Source organism: Oncorhynchus tshawytscha, linkage group LG05, assembly GCF_018296145.1.
Source record: "Oncorhynchus tshawytscha isolate Ot180627B linkage group LG05, Otsh_v2.0, whole genome shotgun sequence".
Taxonomy (NCBI): Eukaryota; Metazoa; Chordata; class Actinopteri; order Salmoniformes; family Salmonidae; genus Oncorhynchus; species Oncorhynchus tshawytscha.
In genome coordinates, this window is record NC_056433.1 from 56,854,416 (window position 1) to 56,869,612 (window position 15,197).

A 15,197-nucleotide genomic window follows, 5' to 3' on the forward strand; every position below is an offset into this window, starting at 1 on the left:
CATACATGTTCAATTTATGTGTGTGTGATATTGGACTTTTGGCTGTCGCAGATACACCCCCCCCAACTTCCCTCCTCGACTTTCGTCTACAGTCGGTTGCTTTCACCTTACCACTCAAACGAGCCCATTTGCTTGAAAAATGTAAGGCAGTCTGGGGTAAGCAAGATCAGGATCAGGTGGGACCATTCTAGCCAATGAGAGGGCAGATACGCGAGTGACCAACGGGCACAACGTTTTCCACCAGATACCAAAGTCCAAATTTGCGATCTTAAAATGTGCTTTTTGGTCTTCATTTAAGGTTAGGCGTAGGGTTAGCAGTGTGGTTAGGGTTAGGTTTCAAATCACATGTTAAGAAGAGAAATTGTAGAAATAGGCTAGGTTTATGACTTTGGTAACTATTCACGACCAGGCACAACTCCGATATAAATGTTTTTTTTCTCAAAGTTTCCGGGATATCACGTGTCCTACTTATATCAATAAACTGGTAATAACCTAGTCATTACGAAACTTCTATTCGATCATCAATTAAATCACACGTAGCAAATAATAATTTACTACATTCGACATTCTCTCATTGACCTGCATACAAAACCCCCTCGCTTAGTGAGCGAAAAAACAAAAAAAATCGCCACCTGCTACCGATTTTGACCCACTTATCCTTCTCGCTTCGACTCTTCCTTTCTGATTATAATGTAACACATTTGCCGTGGTGGTTCATGGGAAGAAAATTTGCCACCTCCCACTTCCTCTGTTCCTGTTTATATTTCTCCCTATTCAATTGTAGTTATTGATAGCGTTTTTAGTTAGAGTGATGAATGAAAGGCAGTGTGATTTCTTATAGTTTACCAGTATTATTAGTATTTTAGCGGCAACATCACTCCACAATCGTACAGACAATAGTCGATTGGAATCTACTACCAGGGGTTGCGTCTTAGATCTTAAAAGGGCAACTGAATCATGGCGGGTGGGACCCCTTAGAATTGACAAGACTGAGTCAACTAAACATAACGAGGTGAGGTGGACCTCTCTTTTAGAATTAGCAAATGTAAAATAAAACAACACATACATTTACACAGTGATCTTCAAAAATACATTTTCACATGAATGTAGTCGTGAGCGTTTCACACATTTCAGTTTACCCTCTCATTCTGAACAGCTCTTCTGTTTTATTAGGTGTCAAAGGATGGGGGAAATCATTTCAGCTGTCATATTTTGACACTCAAATACATTTTATGGTATTTCAATGGTTATAATGGCCAGTGTGAAGTTAACATTGAGATATTTAGTAAAACTACCCTCTTTCTTGTTGTTTATGCCAAGGGTGATGGAGCAGATGAATGACCCTTTGACCATGGTGTCGGAGTCTACTCCAGACACCATCAGACAGCAGAGGCGCAGGGAGCTGGACGCTCGGCGGAGTAAGTCTCGTGTGCGTCTGGGGTCATGCCTACAGAGCTGGGGTCAGCTGAAGAACCACCTGGGATTCTCTCTGCACTCTGAGCTCGCCAACTACCTACTGCAGAGGTAAGGCCTCAGACCAGACTGGACTGGTGGTGGCACTGGTAACAAACAGCACACAATCTTCACGGCTCATCTTTATTACACATCTATAACATTGGAGTAATATGATGTTGGCTATTATTCATTTTGTTCAATTTCTTTTCACTCTCTTCTCTTCAGCTATTTTTCTAAAGTGTGTGACAAATGCTCAGGTAAAGACCTGTTCCCATAACATACAATTTACAGTTTCATTCATGTGAATATGTATGAACAAAGCCTGTGTTTTTTGAATGATGATGTAAAAGTGTGTTTGGTCTTGGTCCACTAGACAATATGAAAGGGGATACGACTGCCTTGGTGACATCAAGAGAATCTCTGCATCACCTCGTCCTATTGGTCCACACCCACGGGCAACAGTGCCCCTTCCCACCAACCCTCCAATCTAACACTGCCAGAGAGAAGCAAGCAGCTGACACAGAGGGAAGCCAGTCAAAGGGAGAGGCAGTGAAGCAAAGAACAGGCCCAAAGCACTTACCACCTCAGACAGGTGCGAAGGACTGTAGTTCTCCAGAGGATGGCCTCTCCCCATGTGCTCTGGGGAAGGAAATGAGAGAACCCCCGGATGTGTTAGAGGCAGAACTGTGTCTGCACTATGTCTGTGAGGGAGGGCATCTGCTTTCATGGCAACCTAGTCAGAGTGACTGTGATGAAAAGAGGGGGGCAGGAGAGGGGGAAGAAGAGATTGTGGAGGGGGATATTACCCCTGCAGGTCCAACTATGTCCAAAGGGAGGATAGGAGCAAAGGAGCCCAAGAAGGAGAGTGTCACTGGGAGGGGCCGTCTTACTGTGAGGAGGACTAGGGCTCGTGGTGGAGCAAGATCTGTGGTGACCCAAGAGGAGGCACAGCAGCCAGGAGAGGAGAGGATGGACCTGACAACCCTAAACTCTGGAGAGAGCAACTCAAGAGGTTCATTAAGAAATATTAATTCAAATTTCCTGATTAGTTCTGAAATGCCAGTGTTGACTCAACATCACTATGTTGTTTGGTCACATCCAGGAAGTGAGAATGCACAGGAAGGGTCAGTGGCAGGAAGTGACACAATGCCAGCAGAGTCCTTGCAGTCATTGGAGGATTGGTAAAGTTGAATAGTTTGCTTCATGCACAACTCCTTGGATGTATTTGTTGTTCAAATCATAATCAACTCAACCTCATGGTGATCTAAGTTTTCATAGGCGGCTACCTATGGAATGTAATGATCATGACGATGATAAGGAGCACAACCCAGACAACATCACTGGAGAGAAGGATGTCCCTTCACCCGACAGGTTTTAATTGCACAGTTTAATCATCTAAGAAGGAAATACATGTGAATGAACATGTTGGAAAAATGTATGAGCACTTTGTTGAACTTCATAGTGATGTAACTGTAGTACACAAGAACCTGAAGGGGGACACAGAGTAAAGCAGTTCAGTCAGAGGTTGCGTTTACACAGGCTGCCTAAATTCAGATATTTTTTTCACAAATTTTTATTTTTTACCAATCAGATCAGTTCTGATCAGATTTGAAAATGTCTTTGTGGTTGGTCAAAAGGGTAATTAGAGGAAAAAAGATAGGAATAGGGCTGCCTGTGTAAACGCAGCCAGAGAGAGATACATTAAGTTGGGGACAAGGAGAAGGTGGCTTTTGATGGTATTTTTTCACACTTCCTTAATTTGCCAGATTGGATTATATGATTAAAACCATTAAATGTATTTTCAAGTAAAATATTATTGAGATGAAAATCATGAAAGCGAACATGGTTCAAAGAATTCTTATAACCACATACTCTGAAATAAATGTAATACATTTTCTTTCATTTGGTTTGGATTTTATAGACCGGAGCCAGCCGACAATGTTTCTCAGATTGTCAGCAAAAAGAAAAGGTTTGTGCATTGTCAATTAAAAGTTATGTAGAATACTGTTTATTACTAATTTATGTATTTCTCACTTGTATATTTCCATTTGTTTATTGTCATCCCAATTTAATGTTCCCAGAAAAACAACACCAAAAGCAATCTTGCCTTGTGAGTTTGATGGCTGTGGGAAGATCTTCTCCTCTCGGCAGTACCTCAATGTGAGTTCAGCAGTATAGCTGAAGATGACCACTTACTGATTAAGGTAAAATACACAAAACTCCAATCTATCTCATCTCACACTTAATTCAGCATCATATGAAGTACCAGCACTTCCACCAGAGGACGTTCACCTGCTCTCACACTCCCTGTGGAAAGTCCTTCAACTTCAAGAAGCACCTGAAAGAGCATGAGAAGCTGCACAGCAGTGAGGCTCAACATTTCACTTCTAGGATTCTTTATTATCATCCTTTGCTTCTGCTCATTATGCTGAAATAATGATTGTCTGAGTAGCTATTTGTAGGGCCCTGTGTTTCTTCAGTCACAGAGTCAGGAAGAACTCAGGTCCCTAACATTTTCATTTACAGTACAGAGCAACCACAGATGCTCTGAACCTGGTACTGTATGTAATTACTCTCTCTGGCTTTTGTGTATTGAGACCAGAGGGACTTCATCTGTGAGTTCTGTGCCCGGGCTTTCCGCACCAACAGCCACCTTCTCATCCACCGCCGCATCCACACCGGAGAGAAACCGATACAGTGAGTATTCTCTGTCATAGTGTTTGTCACACAGTGTAGAGTAGTAACACTATTATTAGGACTTCTACTATGGTTCCTGTATATGCTATATGACACTATTTCTGTACATCTGTTGTGATCCTTTGGAGTGTTCATCCCTCTCCCTCTCTACCAGGTGTGAGGTATGTGGCTTCACCTGCCGCCAGAAGGCCTCACTCAACTGGCACATGAAGAAGCACGACGCTGAGAGCAGTTACCAGTTCCCCTGTGAGGTCTGCGGCCGGCGCTTTGAGAAGAGTTACAACCTGACCGCTCACCACCGCAAAAGCCACCCTGACTAGACCTTGAGCCTTACCATCACCAACACTGACTCATCCCCCCCACGCCTCTTCCCTGTCCCTGCAGAACAATGACCACACCACCACAGCCATCGGCACAGCAACAGATGACTGCTTTATCATTGGCATGACATGAAACCATGATGCTGTGCTTTGCCCTGAGTTTACACCTGTCGAAAGTGTGTAAATAATGCCCCCTTTGGTCTTTTGTCACCCAAATGTCCAGTAGGTCAGTGGCTCCTATGCAGTCCATGGACAATCTTCCTACTGAATACAAACAGTCTCCCCTTCGTCCCGATGTGTGTTTTTGTTACATGACTCAATATTCTTTGGGTTAAGAACGGTAATGATTGAGAAGACCACCTTTGGATGTTGCTTTTGTATAAATCTATTACTATGTAGTTTTATTTATGAGGAAAGTACAGTATGTCAAAGGGAAGGAAGGGGAAAAATAAAAAGTTTGTGTTTTACATTTTGTTTTATCATCTTGAATTATCAGACTAATCACGTTACACATGTTATCTATGAGGAAATGTTGTTAATATATGACTAAACCCCCTTTAAAGATAGAATCTGTAGTTTCTACATAAATGTTTTGATGTGTAAATTAATGATATATACCAATTTGTTCTTGAAGAATATAACTTAGAAATGCCACATGAACTTAGTTAATCTCTTGTACTCCATCAGAACCCAAAAAATGAGTGTATTATGCTCCAATATTTGTCAACAAAGTACATGTAAGCAAACACTGTATAGTTTCAAGTTTTATTAAGTCTCATGTACAGAATATGCATGGTATACATCATCCAATTAAATCCTTACCTTAAGGTTCCTTCTCTTTCAATGCAACAACTACAACAAATAGTAAAAAAATAAGAATACGAACATAAAGTAAATGGCAGAATAGAAGAAACCTTTTAGCTCAAGTGTAATACACAATTTATATTACAATATTTACACAAGTATTGGGGAAGGGCGGCAAGTGTATATAGCCTCGAAACATGATTAAAACTATAATTGTGATATCATGGATGGTCAGTCCTTGCACACATAGCTTTCACTTTGAATTGGAGAGTGGTTGCATTTCTCCAGGCCCAACCCTCAGCTCTTTACCAAAACTATTTACTAAAACACAGGCAGGGTAACTGCTTTGTTATTGTTTCAATTAAGGATGCCATCTTTAATCTGGCTTTCAAATACGTCAGTCTTATTGATTGAAGCCCACATTGGCAAATACAGCCTTAAACTAACAGGTGGGAGTTATCGTTAAAATAAAATAATGTAATCCAATTGGCGCATATAAATTCTAGAAGACCTGCCTCCAAATGGTTGCTATGCCTACAACACATTCTTCCCCCTAGGCTTGATTGAAACGTATGTCAACCAATAGAGATAGAGATGGGCGGGAATTTGCGCGCACACTGAAATCTGCCCAGAGAATTTGTGCCACTGCCCTAGTGCCTACTATCAAATCTCTTTGGGCAGGCTTCACCGTACGGCCGGTGCTGGACAGGTGAATGACTCAGGATGGAAAATGTACTATAAAGGTTTTCCAGAAAATACATACAGGTAATGAACCATTATTTAGGCTACGTCCTGAAAAATAGCTTGGTTTATAACTAGCACGAGGAAGTGCATAATGCCGACTTCAGCAGCATGACAAGAGACAATGTAGAATTTAGTAACGTTAGCAGACAACGAATAACGTTTTTGAGTTGAGCTTGCTGCCAATATCTCTAACTAACTGGATTTTGGTGAATGTTATGTTATTACATTATCAGAAATATAGATTATGCTTTACTTGTTATTTTTGTTAAGTAGTCACCTTAATTGCTAATTACTTTAGAAAAACTACTCAGTTTGCAAAGCTGCCAGCTAATACCTTTTGAGAGTAAAAAAACAATAACAATTGATTGGATGCATAATGTATCATTATAAAGATACTGTAACGTAATTAGACTCTCATGACTCTTCAAATCGAATGTTTTGAAAATGTTTATTTTGATCATGAGCCACTTGGATAAAAGTCACTTCTGACTGGTGTTTGTCAGGGTTTAAAAAAACAACAACACTTTTTTTATTACAATGAGTATACAATCGCATGTATTCATCTTGGTAGAATCATATCCTCCTGGGATAGTCCAAGATGTCAACAGCAATGACATCAATGACCTTAGAAAGACTTATCGAATGACCATGATGTTTATATAAGGTCAAATATGTTTATAAAAGGTCAAACTGTCCCAGAAATGGCCAGGTTTTCTATTTAACGTTGTATGGAATACCCTATGTAACATTTTGAACATAATGATGATAATGGAAGTAAAATTCCACATTGACACTTGTTCTCCAATTGTGTTCTAACCATCTCAAAGTAAAAGTTGTAATGCCATAAGCTCCTATTCAATAGTTGGTTCGAAACCAACCAGGCTATATGAAAATACTATAGGAGAGGTTAATGAATGCTCATTTAATGTTGTGTTTCTGTATCCAGATTTGCAATTTGCTGTGTGAGAAGAGTAGTGAGTCATAACGGTGTGGGCGTATGGAGCGATTTCAGTGGCAACAAAAATGGTATTTGAATTTTATCATTTGTATTAGGATATTGGATTTGAATGTAATATTTGGGAATTTTTAATGCACAAATTGAATCATTGAATTCATATATTGAACTTGTATTTCATGATTTGAATCGGAATTGAATGAATATTGCATGTCTCCTGCATGTCACAAGACTGGGTTAGCCCACTGTTTTAGCCCACTGTGTTAGCCTCGTAATTACCAGACTGATTACTATGTGTAGCGAACCATTCATGTAAGCTCGAGGGATCAGGTCGCTCGTGGGGCCATGTGATGAGCAACCTTGGCTGAGAGATGAAGACGTGTTAGTTTAACTGATGGGGTTGTAACCCAGGTCTCCTGTGCACCAGACAATGCAACTTTTCATGTCTCAGACAAGTTACTCATCACACGAGTGTGGTCACGGAACCACCTGTGTTACACTTCACCCCCCTTTGACCTCCTCCATGAAGAGACCCATCCAAGTCACAGAACCAATAATCTTATAATGACTACCCATGCCAGAGACTTCAAACCAGCCTTCGGAGTGGGACCAAAAATCAGCCCTGGCATGTATTTATTTTTATTTTTTTACCCCTTTTTGTGATATCCAATTGGTAGTTACAGTCTTGTCCCATCGCTGCAACTCCCGTACGGACTCTGGAGAGGCGAAGGTCCAGAAAAGTGCGTCCTCCGAAACATGACCAAGCCGCACTGCTTCTTGACACACTGCTCGCTTAACCTGGAAGCCGGCCATACCAATGTGTCGGAGGAAACACTGTACAGCTGGTGTACCGAAGTCACCGTGCATGCACCTGGCTGCCACAAGGAGTCGCTAGAGCGCGATGAGACAAGGACATCCCAGCCGGCCAAACTCTCCCCTAATCCGGACGACACTGGGTCAATTGTGTGCCACCTCAGGGGATCTAACCCGGATCTGTAGTGACGCCTCTTGCACTGCGATGCAGTGCCTTAGACCTCTGCACCACTCAGGAGGCCCATAGCCCTGGCATTTCTAACACACCGACCCATTCTTTTCCTACAGGACTACACACCGACCCATTCTTTTCCTCCAGGCCTACACACCGACCCATTCTTTTCCTCCAGGCCTACACACCGACCCGTTCTTTTCCTCCAGGCCTACACACCGACCTGTTCTTTTCCTCCAGGCCTCCACAACGACCCGTTCTTTTCCTCCAGGCCTCCACAACGACCCGTTCTTTTCCTCCAGGCCTCCACAACGACCCGTTCTTTTCCTCCAGGCCTCCACAACGACCCGTTCTTTTCCTCCATGCCTCCACAACGACCCGTTATTTTCCTCCAGGCCTCCACAACGACCCGTTCTTTTCCTCCAGGCCTCCACAACGACCCGTTCTTTTCCTCCAGGCCTCCACAACGACCCGTTCTTTTCCTCCAGGCCTACACAACGATCCGTTCTTTTCCTCCAGGCCTCCACAACGACCCGTTCTTTTCCTCCAGGCCTCCACAACGACCCGTTCTTTCCTCCAGGCCTCCACAACGACCCGTTCTTTTCCTCCAGGCCTCCACAACGACCCGTTCTTTTCCTCCAGGCCTCCACAACGACCCGTTCTTTTCCTCCAGGCCTACACACCGACCCGTTCTTTTCCTCCAGGCCTACACACCGACCCGTTCTTTTCCTCTAGGCCTCCACAACGACCCGTTCTTTTCCTCCAGGCCCAGGCCTCCACAACGACCCGTTCTTTTCCTCCAGGCCTCCACAACGACCCGTTCTTTTCCTCCAGGCCTCCACAACGACCCGTTCTTTTCCTCCAGGCCTCCACAACGACCCGTTCTTTTCCTCCAGGCCTCCACAACGACCCGTTCTTTTCCTCCAGGCCTACACACCGACCCGTTCTTTTCCTCCAGGCCTCCACAACGACCCGTTCTTTTCCTCCAGGCCTCCACAACGACCCGTTCTTTTCCTCCAGGCCTCCACAACGACCCGTTCTTTTCCTCCAGGCCTCCACAACGACCCGTTCTTTTCCTCCAGGCCTCCACAACGACCCGTTCTTTTCCTCCAGGCCTACACACCGACCCGTTCTTTTCCTCCAGGCCTCAACAACGCCCTGTTCTTTTCCACCAGGCCTCCACACAATCAATTATTTTCCTCCAGGCCTCCACACTGGCCCATTGTTTCCTTGAGGCTCCCATTATTTGCCAGATAATGATAGTTTTGCACACAAAACAAACTTGTTAGACTAGTTGGGTTAAATGGACTAAAAATGGAACAGAGCGTCTCGTATTTCAGGCATGACGTCCTTTACAATGGTACCACTGGACTCAGATCTACAGTTGAGCTGGTTCAACCACTGAGGTCGCTGTGGAGTAAGTTAACCTGTTATGGCTGCAATCCCGATATCGGGACCCAGGCTTCCGGCGCCGACAGAGATGGCCGCCTCGCTTCGCGTTCCTAGGAAACTATGCAGTTTTTTGTTTTTTTACGTGTTATTTCTTACACTAGTACCCCAGGTCATCTTAGGTTTCATTACATACAGCCGAGAAGAACTACTGAATATAAGATCAGCGTCAACTCACCATCAGTACGACCAAGAATATGTTTTTCGCGACGCGGATCCTGTGTTCTGCCTTACAACCAGGACAACGGAGTGGATTACATGCAGCGACCCAAAAAAACGACTCAGAAAAAGAGGGAAACGAAGCGGTCTTCTGGTCAGACTCCGGAGACGGGCACACCGTGCACCACTCCCTAGCATTCTTCTTGCCAATGTCCAGTCTCTTGACAACAAGGTTGATGAAATCCGAGCAAGGGTAGCATTCCAGAGGGACATCAGAGACTGTAATGTTCCATGCTTCACGGAAACATGGCTAACTGGAGAGACGCTATCCGAAGCGGTGCAGCCAGCGGGTTTCTCCACGCATCGCGCCGACAGAAACAAACATCTTTCTGGTAAGAAGAGGGGCGGGGGCGTATGCCTCATGGCCAACGTGACATGGTGTGATGAAAGAAACATACAGGAACTCAAATCCTTCTGTTCACCTGATTTAGAATTCCTCACAATCAAATGTAGACCGCATTATCTACCAAGAGAATTCTCTTCGATTATAATCATTGCCGTATATATCCCCCCCCAAGCAGACACATCGATGGCTCTGAACGAACTTTATTTAACTCTCTGCAAACTGGAAACGATTTATCCGGAGGCTGCATTCATTGTAGCTGGGGATTTTAACAAGGCTAATCTGAAAACAAGACTCCCTAAATTTTATCAGCATATCGATTGCGCAACCAGCGGTGGAAAGACCCTGGATCATTGTTACTCTAACTTCCGCGACGCATATAAGGCCCTGCCCCGCCCCCCTTTCGGAAAAGCTGACCACGACTCCATTTTGTTGATCCCTGCCTACAGACAGAAACTAAAACAAGAGGCTCCCACGCTGAGGTCTGTCCAACGCTGGTCCGACCAAGCTGACTCCACACTCCAAGACTGCTTCCATCACGTGGACTGGGAGATGTTTCGTATTGCGTCAGACAACAACATTGACGAATACGCTGATTCGGTGTGCGAGTTCATTAGAACGTGCGTTGAAGATGTCGCTCCCATAGCAACGATTAAAACATTCCCTAACCAGAAACCGTGGATTGATGGCAGCATTCGTGTAAAACTGAAGGCGCGAACCACTGCTTTTAATCAGGGCAAGGTGTCTGGTAACATGACTGAATACAAACAGTGCAGCTATTCCCTCCGCAAGGCTATCAAACAAGCTAAGCGCCAGTACAGAGACAAAGTAGAATCTCAATTCAACGGCTCAGACACAAGAGGCATGTGGCAGGGTCTACAGTCAATCACGGACTACAGGAAGAAACCCAGCCCAGTCACGGACCAGGATGTCTTGCTCCCAGGCAGACTAAATAACTTTTTGCCCGCTTTGAGGACAATACAGTGCCACTGACACGGCCTGCAACGAAAACATGCGGTCTCTCCTTCACTGCAGCCGAAGTGAGTAAGACATTTAAACGTGTTAACCCTCGCAAGGCTGCAGGCCCAGACGGCATCCCCAGCCGCGCCCTCAGAGCATGCGCAGACCAGCTGGCCGGTGTGTTTACGGACATATTCAATCAATCCCTATACCAGTCTGCTGTTCCCACATGCTTCAAGAGGGCCACCATTGTTCCTGTTCCCAAGAAAGCTAAGGTAACTGAGCACTCACATCCGTCATCATGAAGTGCTTTGAGAGACTAGTCAAGGACCATATCACCTCCACCCTACCTGACACCCTAGACCCACTCCAATTTGCTTACCGCCCAAATAGGTCCACAGACGATGCAATCTCAACCACACTGCACACTGCCCTAACCCATCTGGCCAAGAGGAATACCTATGTGAGAATGCTGTTCATCGACTACAGCTCGGCATTCAACACCATAGTACCCTCCAAGCTCGTCATCAAGCTCAAGACCCTGGGTCTCGACCCCGCCCTGTGCAACTGGGTACTGGACTTCCTGACAGGCCGCCCCCAGGTGGTGAGGGTAGGCAACAACATCTCCTCCCCGCTGATCCTCAACACTGGGGCCCCACAAGGGTGCGTTCTGAGCCCTCTCCTGTACTCCCTGTTCACCCACGACTGCGTGGCCACGCACGCCTCCAACTCAATCATCAAGTTTGCGGACGACACAACAGTGGTAGGCTTGATTACCAACAACGACGAGACGGCCTACAGGGAGGAGGTGAGGGCCCTCGGAGTGTGGTGTCAGGAAAATAACCTCACACTCAACGTCAACAAAACTAAGGAGATGATTGTGGACTTCAGGAAACAGCAGAGGGAACACCCCCATCCACATCGATGGAACAGTAGTGGAGAGGGTAGCAAGTTTTAAGTTCCTCGGCATACACATCACAGACAAACTGAATTGGTCCACTCACACAGACAGCATCGTGAGGAAGGCGCAGCAGCGCCTCTTCAACCTCAGGAGGCTGAAGAAATTTGGCTTGTCACCAAAAGCACTCACAAACTTCTACAGATGCACAATCGAGAGCATCCTTGCGGGCTGTATCACCGCCTGGTATGGCAACTGCACCGCCCTCAACCGTAAGGCTCCCCAGAGGGTAGTGAGGTCTGCACAACGCATCACCGGGGGCAAACTACCTGCCCTCCAGGACACCTACACCACCCGATGCTACAGGAAGGCCATAAAGATCATCAAGGACATCAACCACCCGAGCCACTGCCTGTTCACCCCGCTGTCATCCAGAAGGCGAGGTCAGTACAGGTGCATCAAAGCTGGGACCGAGAGACTGAAAAACAGCTTCTATCTCAAGGCCATCAGACTGTTAAACAGCCACCACTAACATTGAGTGGCTGCTGCCAACACACTGTCAATGACACTGACTCAACTCCAGCCACTTTAATAATGGGAATTGATGGGAAATTATGTAAATATATCACTAGCCACTTTAAACAATGCTACCTTATATAATGTTACTTACCCTACATTATTCATCTCATATGCATACGTAGATACTGTACTCTATATCATCGACTGCATCCTTATGTAATACATGTATCACTAGCCACTTTAACTATGCCACTTGGTTTACATACTCATCTCATATGTATATACTGTACTCGATATCATCTACTGTATCTTGCCTATGCTGCTCTGTACCATCACTCATTCATATATCCTTATGTACATATTCTTTATCCCCTTACACTGTGTATAAGACAGTAGTTTTTTGGAATTGTTAGTTAGATTACTTGTTCGTTATTACTGCATTGTCGGAACTAGAAGCACAAGCATTTCGCTACACTCGCATTAACATCTGCTAACCATTTGTATGTGACAAATAAAATGTGATTTGATTTGATATGACAACTACCAGTGAAAATAGAGGGCGCCAAATTCAAACCAAAGAAATCTCATAATTACAATTCCTAAAACATACATGTGTCCTGTATCCTTTGAAAGCTATTCTCGTTGTTAATCCCACCAAAGTGTCCGATTTCAAATAGGCTTTTCAGTGAAAGCACTACAAACGATTATGTTAGGTCTCCACCAAACCACTATAAGCACAGCCATATAGCATTAACAAAAAGCATAAATAAAGATAATTCAAGGTTAGTGATTAATTTTATCTTCATCAGATGACACTCATAGGACTTCATGTTACACCATACATGCATGTTTTGTTCATATTTATATAAAAAAATCTGAGTTTACATTGGCGCGTTAGATTCACTAGTTCCAAAAACATCAAGTGATTTTGCATAGCCACATCGTTTCAACAGAAATACTCATCATAAATGTAGATGATGATAATAATAGATATACCTCTCGTTAATGCAACCGCTGTGTCAGATTTCAAAAGCAGTTTACGGAAAAAGCAACCCATGCAATAATCTGAGATGGCGCTCAGAACAGTAGCCAAATTAGCTTCCATGTTGGAGTCAACAGAAACCAGAAACTACATGATAAATGTTTCCTTACCTTTGATGAACTTCATCAGAATGCAATCCTAGAAATCCCAGGTCCACAATAAATGCTTGATTTGTTCGAAAATGTCTGTTATTTATGTCCAATTAGCTACTTTGGTTAACGCGTTTGGGAAACAATTCCAAAGTCACAAAGTGCTTCCACTATAACATGACAAAATGTCCAAAAGTTCCGTAACAGTCAGTAGAAACCATGTCAAACGATGTACTGAATCATTCCTTAGAATGTTGTTTACATATATCTGCCACCTCCAGAAAAAAAAAAACAGGAAGTGGAATTTCTCAGGTTTTTGCCTGCTATATGAGTTCTGTTATACTCACAGACATAATTCAAACAGTTTTAGAAACTTCAGACTGTTTCCTATCCAATACTAATAATATGCAAATATTAGCAACTATGACTGAGGAGCAGGCCGTTTGATATGGGCACCTTTCATCCAAGCTACTCAATACTGCCCCTGCAGCCATAAAAAGTTAAGGGGGGGAATGTAACACATGGGGATCTGTGAAACTCACTCATCGGCCTGAAGTGTCGCTCCTTGCGCAATTGACAGAGGATTTTTTCAGTAGCGTTGTGGATTAGAATTAAGGACGGTGGTCATGCGTGTTTATGAGGCAGAGGTCTTGAGTTCGAGTCTTGGTATGAGCTGAATCAGGGGGAAGCTTTACTTGTTAAGCAAGCAGCGGGTTGTCCTTTACATGAACTTCCTGAACGTCTCCCTATAGGCTTTAGCTAAGTGGGCTAACAGAGTCTTGTGACGTGCAAGAGACCTGGTACGAACCCAGTCAGTCACAAGAGCAAAATTAAATAGGGAGTGGAATGATATCATTAGAAGGGGTATGACCGGCATTTAAACTATATTCTTATGTGGGTCAAATGTAGTTTTTTTTGTGACGCTGCCTTCTAATGTAGCCTGTAAACATCATAGAGGGGAACAGAAGGCTCCGGAGTCTTAGCTTTCAGGAATGGGGTCATAATAACTTATAGCCAAAACGGTTAAAATGCTAGAGCCAAATTCATTGTAAGAAAATAAATTCAATATGCCACATTGGCTTCAGAATCCTCCGTAAGTTTCTTTTTACCACAACCAGCGTTTGATTCTATCTATTCCCCTCTCCCTTTCCTGGCTGGCAAAGTATCAGCATGTTTGTTGTCTCTGGTTTTGAATCTGAATTTGAAACATGAATCTGAATCCATCTGAGAAGTTGAATATATGAAACTTTGACAAGCTTGAAATGATAGTTTGTGAACTTGATACACAGACAATGAATGCAATATCTACCGTATTGAAACTGAATAGGCCTATATAAATGTTGAATTTGAATATTGAATTGAATTTAAACTGAATTCAATATTCAATTAAATTCAAAATCATGAAATGCAAGCTCAATGTACAAATTCAATGATTCAATTTGTGCATTACAAATTTAAAATATGAAATTCTAATACAAAATAATTCAAATACCATTTCTATTGGCACTGAAATCGCTCCATATAGGTGGGACTGGGAATGAAGAGATGTAAAGTGGAGAGGTTTCAATTATATGAAGAAATATGTATTAACTTCATGGCCTCTTGGCAGTTGACTTCTTGAGTAGTTACAGTAGTTACAGTGAGTAGTCACTGTTCAAATAAACCTACCATTAAAATTATAGACTGATCATTTCCTTGTCAGTGGGCAAACATACAAA

General features: G+C 43.5%; 2 protein-coding genes across 4 annotated transcripts in view; both read left to right on the top strand.

The window, feature by feature from the left end:
• Positions 1-728: 728 nt before the first annotated feature.
• Positions 729-5,218, top strand: znf692 (zinc finger protein 692). Its single transcript, XM_024421493.2, has 11 exons — positions 729-1,012; positions 1,321-1,524; positions 1,681-1,712; positions 1,829-2,467; positions 2,558-2,636; positions 2,725-2,826; positions 3,377-3,424; positions 3,537-3,615; positions 3,707-3,821; positions 4,053-4,152; positions 4,307-5,218. Exons 2-11 carry the CDS (start codon positions 1,325-1,327, stop codon positions 4,470-4,472), a joined length of 1,560 nt encoding a protein of 519 aa, XP_024277261.1. The 5' UTR covers positions 729-1,012; positions 1,321-1,324; the 3' UTR covers positions 4,473-5,218.
• Positions 5,219-5,890: 672 nt separating this feature from the next.
• The window catches only part of fcho1 (FCH and mu domain containing endocytic adaptor 1), a 46,476-nt gene continuing 37,169 nt past the window's right edge, over positions 5,891-15,197 (top strand). For 2 of the 3 annotated variants that reach the window (XM_024421494.2, XM_024421495.2), the window contains exon 1: positions 5,891-6,041. The gene's annotated coding sequence lies outside the window, so the exon portion shown is untranslated. Of the gene's footprint in view, positions 6,042-6,966; positions 7,047-15,197 lie in introns of all 3 variants that reach the window. The other variant, XM_042322119.1, reaches the window with a different exon arrangement.

Bases quoted from the DNA above. Each gene is read 5' to 3' on its own strand.
- znf692 (XM_024421493.2), top strand. From the start codon at position 1,325: ATGGAGCAGATGAATGACCCTTTGACCATGGTGTCGGAGTCTACTCCA. The intron at 2,468-2,557 runs GTTCATTAAGAA...GGTCACATCCAG, and splicing joins TGGAGAGAGCAACTCAAGAG to GAAGTGAGAATGCACAGGAA. The intron at 3,822-4,052 runs GTGAGGCTCAAC...TTGTGTATTGAG, and splicing joins GCATGAGAAGCTGCACAGCA to ACCAGAGGGACTTCATCTGT.